The following is a 10,893-nucleotide window of genomic DNA, read 5'->3' as shown; positions in this document are numbered from 1 at the left end:
ACCGCAACTGCGTTACCGCCACCGTTACGGCGACCGCAACCGCTTTTCAAAACCTTGGTTTATAGTGATTTAAAAATATGAAATATATTGGATCATACTTAAAAATTTACAAAAATTGATTAATATTTACTTTTAATCCAATAAATATGATCATGGCAAAAAAAAATGTGTATCGGTAAGTTTTTTTCAAATTGTGCGAAAAATAAAAAATTCACGATTTCGGTTACCGCAACCGTTACACTACGGCCTTTACACCCCGCAACCGCAACCGCGTTACCGCCACCGTTACGGCGACCGCAACCGCTTTTCAGAACCTTGACTAAATCAGTATATAAGAAATAGGTAGAAAACTAAGTAAAAGATATATATATATATATCAGTCTCATTTTGCATAACATAACCAATTTCCAAACTCTAGTCTAGAGGGCAAGAAGCTTTTCAAAATTCAAGTTTCAGATCAAAATAAAATCAATTTTGACAATATATCTATTGTAAACCTTGCAGTGAACCCATAAATTACACATCAACGATTCAACATTTATTTTTTACCCAAAATATGATCTCTGTGAAAAGTTAAACATCATCATTACACCCTCAGCAGTACCTAAAATTCCTAAGACTCACTGGCTGAGGCAATATCATCTTTGTGCTTAATCATACCAGAATCCACAAGAATGGGAACCTCTGCTGCAAGCCATGGTGCAAGACCCAAACAAAGGGCATGTGCTATTCCAAACCTTGGGCTGACAAAACAAAAAACAAAACAAAACAAAAAAAGTTGTCAGAAGAACAAGTCACCAACAATTCCATTATTCCCAAAACGAGGAAAAAAATTTAAATCATGAACCTATTACTAAAGAGGGGAAAATGTTACAACTCCGCCAAACCTACAAAAATTCAATTTGACTGAAATTTAGGTCTTGTTTGGCATGATCTAAAAAAGTTAAAAAGTCAAAAAGTCACTATCATATTTAAGTCACATCATCTTATTTAAATCACTTCACTTCTCTAACACATCACTTCAAACCCAACCCATACCCAACTCATATTTCATAAAAAGTTAAAAAGTGCACTTATTTAGATCATCCCAAACCACCCCTTATTTTTTCTTTTTCTCCACCCCACTCAATTGGGTCAGCAACCAAATAAATAGAAACACATGAATGTTAACCAATGGCATCCAAAATTCATCAAGTTATAGGATAAATATCGAATTACATTCCAAGCAATACCCAATAAAAAAATCTTCAGAAAATTAAATAAATAACCCCAAGGTTTAATCCTTACAACAATTAAACCCTAAATTTTTAATTTTATCAAATAAAACCTGAACTTTTAAAATGGACACAATCTTGACCATTTGTCCATCATCCGTTGGCTATGACACACCAACACTCCATAACAAGTGTCGTGATGGTGTCAAACACGAGGAGATGGTGGAAACACTAGGACACATACATGACACGCCAACTAGTGTGTCCTTGTATTTAATTAATTTGTTTTCAAGCGACAAGCCACTTGGTTTTTTTGCCCTCTTCTTTAGTGCTTTTGATGGATGTTGATTGTTTATTACTCTCTTCATAGATTTAAATAATTAATAGATCATCTACAAAAACGACATAAATGATAAGAATAAACTTCAAAGTGAATTGTTTTTTTTTATATTGCATTAGTGTTATATTTTTTTATTGTCTTGTCCTTGCCCATGTCCTATGAAGCATGGACACTCCAAAATCGGTGCCATGGCGGTGTCCGACATGCGAACACGTACGGGACACGCCAGATGGCATGTCCCTTTAATTAAATGATTTGTTTTGTAGGGGACACGGCGGGGACACGACAGGGACAAGTGTATCCATATCGGGACACCACATGAGACACGACGGGGCTCATTTTTAATTTATGAAACTTGTATGGGGTCAATTCGTAAAACACAAAACCAGATCCATTTCTTGAAGCTCAAAATCGAACTCAGAACGAGAGAGAGAGAGAGGGTCGTCGGGCATACCTAGAAGCTCTTCGCTGGTGAGTCGTCAATGGTCGGTGGTTGGTCTCCAATCGTCTTCTCTCTCTCTCTCTCTCTCTCTCTCTGTGTTTGCATATAATTTACTTTATATAAGATAATTAATCATATATAATATATATAATATAATTTACCATATATAATATATATAATAAAATTTATAAATTATAATTTTTATCATGTATAATAAAATATTTAATTGTTATTTCTTAAAATATCACATATAATAATAATTTTTGTAAATTATTATTTCTTAACTTTTTAACATATAATAAATAAAATAAATCATCCAATTATTTAAAAGAAATCTAATTAAATCATATATAATAAAAAAATTATAAAATAAAATATCTAATTTTTCTCTTTATTTATTTTAACATATTTTATTATTCCTTATTTGTTATATTTTTTATTTATAATATATATATATATATATATCAATTAAAAATAAAAAAATAAATTTACAATAACACATTATTTAAAAAATATAATAAATAAATAAAATAATTAATGTGTATTAAAATAAAAAATACTTATAAAAAAATTAAAAAAATTGTCATGTCCCCTGCCATGTCCATGTTCCCATTTTTTAGAAATTACCGTGTCCTATGTCCGTATTCATATGCGTGTCTATGTCCGTGTCCGTGCTTCATAGCCCATGTCCATGTCCCCATTCACATTTTTTAAATCGCCGTGTCCCATGTCCATGTCTACATCCGTGTGTTAATGTCAATGCTTCTTAGTATGTCAAGTGGCACTCTCTCATTAGTTCTTCAAACTAAGTATTGATCCTACTATGAGTTGATCATATAGGATCACACCTCTTCCCTTTTCCCCCTTTCCCAACAACGCTCCCCTCTCTCTCCACCTCCAATTCCAGTGTTGTTCCCCCTTTCATCCCTTGTTCTTCCTCCCCTTCACTAGTCTCCCTCTACCTCCCTAATCTTCCTCCTCCTCTACCTCTTTGTTCTCCCTCCCTTTCAACCTCACCACTACACAACTTTGATCTCCAACCCACCGCCAACCCTTGCCACCCCAACCCCTCCCCCTTCCTCCCCAGCCCTTCCCTACCACCCTCAGCCCCTTCACTACCACATTCTATTAACCCCCATAATCCCCTTCTTCCCCACATCCTACCGCGTCCAACCCCTGAAGCTACCACAAAGGACAAAAATGAAGAGATCTACAACACAAACGTAGAAAGATTCCCCCATATCCTTCAATCACTGCTACCCTATCACGCCACCCCATTTGTGCTCACTAGTAGCTGACATATAGATGTATATATATAGACATGTATGGATCTATAAGAAATCAACGAGACCCAGACACACTCGTTCCCTCCCCAATCACATGCTTCCTTTTTCTCTTGTGATACGCCAAAATCGCCTGGGACAAACCCATCATCACACAAGTGGTGACTGTGTTGGAGGATGTAGTTGTGGTTTAGTGGATAGAGGTGGACGTGGTCCAATGGAGGTGGCAGTGGAGATGGAAATGAAGGTGCTCCAATGGAGGTGGAGGTGAAGTTGAGTTGGCAGTAGAGGAGTTATTGTTTACACACAGATTACCGCGGGGGGGGGGGGGGGGGGGGGGGGGGGGGTGTGTGTTTACAAATGAGGGGAAAATGGTCTTTAACCATCTAATCCTAGTGGATTGTATTGTGAATCCCACCCCATAGGCTCTTAGTCCCATGTCCCTTTGTCCCAACCAAATATGCTTTTGACCGAGCCCAAGGTTTAGCAATCCAATCCTCCTCCCCAAACAGGTAAACAAGCATGGTCTTAGGGTTTATTTGTTATCTCCCCAAAAAATTTCTTCCAAATCAATTTATTCAAGACCAAACATAACAAATCATATCCAAATTTCAATTAAGCACAAAACCCCCCACAGATCACACAAACATGGACTTGTTCTTTTTTTTCAATCAGTAATAATCACAATGCAGTTATAAATTCCAGTTAAACACAAGATATAATCACAATTTCAAAAGAAATAAAGAAGACATAATCATACCAATTCTTGGCCCAAAGAGGCTTGAAATGCACCGTCAAGCAAATCTTCCCTCCTCTATACATCTAAAACCCCCAAACCCACCGAAAAAAAAACAAAAACCCATTAAATTACAACAAACACAGAACCAAATTGATCAAAAAAAAATTGAAACCAAAATTGCCACCAATCAAAATACCTTGTGTGTCTTGCCATCGAGTTGGGGAAGCTCGATCTCAGGGGCGGTGGAGGGGTATGTGACGGGAATGTCGAATTGGAGATCGAATTCGTACTTGAGAAGGTTGTGGACGTACCAGCACTTGCCGATCCACCTGGTGCCCTCGGGATTTGCAGCGGAGATGCGAAACCAGTCGTTATCTTTGGACTTGTTCATGGAAGTATAGGCGATCAATGACTTGTACTCCTCCTTCAGCCTCTGCGTCCATGCAGCACCATCGCGTGGGCCGGCTTTCGTTGATAGAAGAGGTATCTGCGTTAGAGTCGACTTGGTGTTAGGATCCCAACCCTCCATTGTCAAACCCTAACCCTAAAGCCTCTGATCTCTCTCTGTCTCCTGTTTGGCGAGTGAGTGTTGTTCGTTTGTCGCGGAATTTCCTTTCGAAAATGGAATTCAATACAATAACTACTCCATTAACATAATACAACATGCAGGCAGGTAAGAAAAATCGAAATAATCGATCAAATCGATTGAATCGAATTAAATCAGTTATATTTAGTCTGTGTTTTTAATGAAAATTGGTCTAGGTAATTTTTAAATTTGAATTTTTTCGATTTTCGATTTTCGATTTAATATCGATTTAAGTACCTCATACACCGATTTAAATCGAAACGGACCGCTTCAACATATATTATATTTATAATATATATACATATATATAATTTAATAATATAATGATACTAATAAATATAATAAATTATTAACCTTAATTAATTAATCTTATCATTTTTATTCTTATTATATATAATCATAACTCTAACTCATTATCCTTGAAACTTTAGTATTTTTGAAATTTTTTTTTGGTTTTTTTTTTTGTTAATTTAGGAATTAAAAAGTATGTGTTAAATGGATGAATTGGATATGTTTGAAATGGTAGACAAATAACTAATTTAATATTTTTATATAGATTAATGATTATATTTAAAAGTGGCTCAAGTTTGAAAAATCATAAACCGATTAAATCGCACCAAATCGAACCGTTCCAATCGGTTCGGTTCGGTACGGTTTGGTGGGAGAAGCGGTCTGTATCGGTGTTCAAAATAATAAAATCAATATTATCAATTCGGTGTAATTTTTTAGCTAAATACCAACCGTACCAAACCGATTACATTTCTAACTATAACTACGCCATTAACCTATCTTAACATATTAACATTTTATTTTTTAAATAAAAAATAATAATAATAATAGGGTACAAGAGTTAATGGGAGGATTTTGGGCATAGTTTTTTAAAAGTTAAAAATCATCATTTTTTTAAGACAAATTATTCACAGAACACTTACCAATAAGTTTCTTATATAAAATTTAAAACGCATCTAATTCTAAAATAAAATAGTTATACAATTAATTTTATATATTTTTAATTTTTATAAAAAAAATTAAATTTAAAAATGCTGTTACATCATACCATTACCAGACTTCCGTCAAACGGTCATCAGAGACTCGTCAGAATGTTCAACATATCGGAAAGTCACCGGAGTATCGCCAGAAGTTCACTAGAAGTTCGCCGAAGTATCGCCGAAATGTTCTAAACGTCATTAGAAGTTACTGGAATATCCAAAATGTTCACTAGACGTCAAAAATGTCATCAGAGACTCACCAGAATATCCAAAATATTGCCAAAAAAAATAAATGGACAAATTATAGTGAAAAAATATAACAAAATGTACTACATATTGATAAACTGAAAGGGAAAAAAATAAATAACAACAACAAACAACAATGCGAAAAAATATATATATTATTTTTTTATTTTTGTAGGGTTTAAACAAATAATCTCCAATATTGATCAAACTGAAAAGTAAGCTTTGAAACTGTAACAATTTTCTATTTCAAAGCATGATTATATTAAGCATTTATCCTCATTAATCAAATTGAAGAACATGCTATGAAACAGTAAAATTTTACAGTTCTAAAAAATGTTTTGAAACTGCAAAATTTTGCAACTAAAAAAATGATTCATTTCAGCACCAAAAAAACTGAAACTGTAAAATTTTACAATTTTTACAGCTTGTAACTAAAATTTAAAAACAACTTGTTCAAAATTTGAAAATTTTGTCCATTAAAACAAAAAAAAAAATAAAAGTGTGTAGCTGAGAAAATGTCAAAAAATTGATAAATCAAAGGAGAGAAACAAATATAGAAAGAATATGATACTCCGACAACTATTTTTTGTTTAAATTTAGTCAGGTCTCATGTAGATCTACTCATATCTGATGTAAATCTGAGTAGATCTATTCATCTTCTTCGCCGGAAACTTGTCTCATTCGTTATCGGTGAGAGTGAAGTAAGAAGTTGGTGGTCAGTGGTTGCCCGTGCATCCCAATCAATAGTGGTAGTCAATTGCTGGTAACTGTATATTAGAAAGAGAAAATAGAAATAAACAAGGCATGGTCGTCAGTCGCTGAAAATCAGGAAGAGAAATAGGCAAAGAAGAACGAATGCACAAAAAATAATGAAAAAAAAATATACGTAGTGGATTTTTGAGAGTATCTAAAAGGTTGTGGGACTAAGGGGTTGTTTGGGGTGTCCTAAATAAGTGTACTTTTTGACTTTTTGGACTAAAAAGTTGAGAAAAAAAAGATGGTTATTTGTATTAACTTTTTGACTTTTTATGAAAAAATGTGTATTAAAAAATTATATAAATTAGTGTATGGGAAAAGATTAGGAGTGTGAGTTGTATAGCCGTACTATCTGTGCAGCTGATTGATGTTAAGAAATTATTGGCTACTTTTCGGGACATTGCACTTGATGGTGTTGTTCGGCCCGTGGGGGCCATCACGGGTCCCGTTTTGATAATCTGAACTATTCAATATGTAGAACTCGTCGAGTACTATATGCCTGAAAAAAATTATGTTGATCGGATATCGATAGTTATCTGATCAAATTAGTTTTTTTCAATCGTTAACTATAACACCATCCATTTTTTTATACAAAACTGATTGGATCATATAGTTAGTGATATCCGATCAATGTGATTTTTTACAAACATATAGTACTCGACGAGTTCTACACATTTAACGGTTTAGATTATCAAACTGGGACCCGTGATGGCCCCCACGGACTGAACAACAGTGTGTTAAAATTGCACCCCAACTGTGCAATTTTTCTTAAAAAATGCAGCTGCAGATCTGAACTGGTCAGATTTGTCTAGTAATTTTGTATGTAAAATTAAATTTTTAATATTTTTTTTTAGTGAATAATGATAACTTTTTAACTTTTTAAGTAATATTTTGACTTTTTATCTTTTTTTGAACATGCCAAACTAGGCCTAAGGGGTTGTTTGAGGTGTCCTAAATAAGTATACTTTTTGTCTTTTTGAACTAAAATGCTGAGGAAAAAAATATGGATGTTTAGGTTCATTTTTTGACTTTTTATGAAAAAATATGTATTAAAAAATTGTATAAATAAGTGTATAAGGGAATAAAGAGATGGAATAGGCCGTACGGTTGGAAGCCTAAAGGGTAGCACGGCAGAGGGCAGTGTAAAAGATTGATTCTATACTTTTCAGGCATAAATTGGTCGATTCTGTTCGGCCCATGGGGGCCCACCATAGGTCCCGTTTTACTAATCGGAACCGTTCAATGTGTAGAACTCGTCGAGTACTATATGCTTGTAAAAAATCACGTTGATTGGATATCGATAGCTATCTGATCATATTAGTTTTTTTTATTAACTATTAACTATAACATCATCCATTTTTATACAAAACTGATTTGATTATGTATTTAGCAATATTTGATAGACGTGATTTTTATAGGCATATAGTACTAGACAAGTTTTACATATTGAACAGTTTAGATTATCAAAATGAAACCCATGATGAGCCCCCACGGGCCCAGCTCTACCATCCAATTTAATGAATATTTTACTATAAGTTTTTTTTTCCCTGATCAATGACTCCACTATCACGTCAGTACCAATGTTGGGGTGTTTTTTTTATTTGTATTAACATGTGTATATTATTTTTTTAATATTTTTTTTGGTAAATAATGATAACTTTTTAACGTTTTGGGTAACTTTTTGACTTTTTGACTTATCTTTTAAATAGAACTTCTAAGTAATTTGTCCATTATTCAATCCTCCATTTCCAGGACGCTTAACATTTTGTCTTTTAAAATTTCAACACAAACATGGTGGATCTCACAATTTAGACCAATAACAACTTATTTGGAGCACCACTTAGACTCACTCTAGGAGCATTGAATAATTTCTCCTTTATTATGTTTGGGTTGTCCCGTTGTTTTTTCAGTTTTTTTAATTATATAATTTTATTTTTATCTTAAAATTATTAAGAAATTACAAATGTTCCATTTGTTTAGATATAAAATATTTTTTTAGTGAAATAAAATATTTTTTGGTTAAAATATTTTTCTATGTTTGGTAGTGGTGTGGGTAAGAGTGTGCACGGTGTGGTTTGAGGCTAAAAGAAAAATCACTTGACGGGTGACGTATTGGAAAATTTACTTTTAGAAATCTCCATTTTTCCATCACAAATCAGCGGAACTGTTGGCAAATAATGGTCATTTCGACTTGGCGGTCCACACAGATTAGTGAATTAGAAAAAAATTAATTCAAATTACAAAATTTGAATCAAAGATTTTTTTAAAAAAATAATTATAAACTAGCTAAAATAGTAGAAATTAAAATACAAATTTATAATAAAGATAAGTAAAAAAAATTCAACCACAGTACCTACAAAATTCTAGCAAAACAATCCCTAATTTTTGAACAGTACATAAATTTGCCTTTTATTTTTATTTTTTTTTTGTGGATAAATAATTCATTGAACAAACAAAATTAACACACAAAAAACAAAAAACAAACATAGCCAATGAACAAAAGAGAGAGAGAGAGTACATAAGGAAAAAAAATGAAGAAACAGAAACCCAGGAGTTGTTTGGCATGTGCTAGTTTAGCAAATCTTTTTGTGTTTTTATAATATTAGTAGAGGTGTACGTGCGTTGCACATGATAAATTTCACATATTATTCTGTATTTTTATGTTAATGTTTGACCTTGTACATGAAATGTATAAACACCTCATATAGAATTTGTCAATTCCTTATTTAACTTGATGCCAAACGATGTGAATGCAAAAATATTATTATATGCTCGAATATGTCTACAAAATTCAACAGCCTCTACAGTTTGAGAAATGAACATGGTTCTTAGATATGTTGGAATTTCGGAGCTTGTAAAAACTACATCTCCGTTTTAGCAATAAAAGTTTGGAGATTCATATTCAAACTTTTCAGCCTTATAAAAACTGCAATGTGTCATTTTACGTAATTCATGTTTTAGAGAGCAAACAATTTGCGATGATGTGTCACATATTTTTAATATATATAAGATAAACTACAGACATTAGATTCAAGTCTATATTATAAAATATGTCCAAAATAATAATTAATTTTGCATGTTTATCAGTCGTTAGAGTTGTCTCGCCATGCCCTTCCAAAGAGTAAATTGTTTGTTAAATGTGTTTGGGCCTTTGTATTTCCTTTTTCCTATTATTTGAAATATTTTCAATATATTGTTTTCATTGTTTAGGTGTAAATCTGGCATATCGATTCTTTTATCGAACGCGACGTTTTGAAATTACATCTGTGATCAATTCTTTCATTAGTAATTATAATAAATGATGAACATTTTTTTTCTTTTTTCATAAAAATTAACATAAAAGTCCATACCATTGGTTTTGTCCATCTCTTTTGTTGATGGAGGAGTGTTTTCTTTCCTTATTTTGATCAAAAAATTGGGAAAAAAATAATTAAAACCGAGGAAAAAAATTTAATTTCGATTAAGAAGAATGAACAAATATCAACTAATAAAAGGACAAAACTTATTTTACTTAAAAAAATTAACTTAGGCCTCGTTTGGGAAGAAACTAATTTAGTAATTTTTTGGCTATTTGGCTAAAATATGAGCTAAAAAAAACTAATATATTTGGGATGACTTTTTGACTTTTTACAAAAAGATGTGCAAAAAGTAGAGAGAAAAGAGAATCTTTGACTTTTTGGCATGGGTTGTTGGTTTTTTGCCTTCTTTAGTAACTTTTTGGCTTTTTGACTAAACCGGCTTGTTGCCAAACGAGGCCTTAGATCAAAGTAGAAATTAGTTATTTTGCAGGAAAATCCAATCAGTTCGTATGTATTAATATGTAAGTTTGAAAAACAACTAATTTATATTTTTATACCACTCAGTTAGAAGGCCAAGACCTTTATACATATGTTCGTAGTTAACATTATCGTAGTTGATTCATATATATTGCGTTTTCTCTACAGAAATGAAGTATATAATAAAGAAATTTGAGCAATTAAAAATCAATATAAGAGAACTATGTACAAAAAAAGAAAATAGAGCAAAAAGGATGATAAAATTTTTACACAAATCAGTTAAATACATGATCAAGAAACTTAGGTAATTAAAAATCAATATACTAGAACTATGTACGAAGAACAAAAATAAATCAAAAAGGTTGTGAAATAGAGTTGATTGAGAGGCAATGTGTAGACACCTCATTTTTTACCGTCCTCAAGACTTGGACGTCACCGTTTGAACACTCGGTGATTATCCATGTTTGTGTTCGTTCGAAGTTCTCGGAGGTCTCGGCTCACGCGCCTTGCCTCAGGATCTCC

General features: G+C 32.7%; 1 protein-coding gene across 1 annotated transcript; it reads right to left on the bottom strand.

The window, feature by feature from the left end:
* Positions 1 to 435: 435 nt before the first annotated feature.
* Positions 436 to 4,795, bottom strand: LOC114293277 (ubiquitin-fold modifier-conjugating enzyme). The gene is made up of 3 exons (XM_028237627.2): positions 4,215 to 4,795; positions 4,040 to 4,101; positions 436 to 743 (listed from the first exon to the last, which is right to left on the bottom strand). The coding sequence occupies exons 1-3, from the start codon at positions 4,545 to 4,547 to the stop codon at positions 614 to 616; spliced, it is 525 nt and encodes a 174-aa protein (XP_028093428.1). The 5' UTR covers positions 4,548 to 4,795; the 3' UTR covers positions 436 to 613.
* Between the last annotated feature and the right edge of the window lie 6,098 nt (positions 4,796 to 10,893).

The sequence above is a fragment of the Camellia sinensis genome, chromosome 6, assembly GCF_055761805.1.
Source record: "Camellia sinensis isolate YWXY chromosome 6, ASM5576180v1, whole genome shotgun sequence".
Lineage (NCBI taxonomy): Eukaryota > Viridiplantae > Streptophyta > Magnoliopsida > Ericales > Theaceae > Camellia > Camellia sinensis.
Note: the sequence above shows the minus strand (reverse complement) of the source record. Positions and strands in the feature narration are given on the sequence as shown.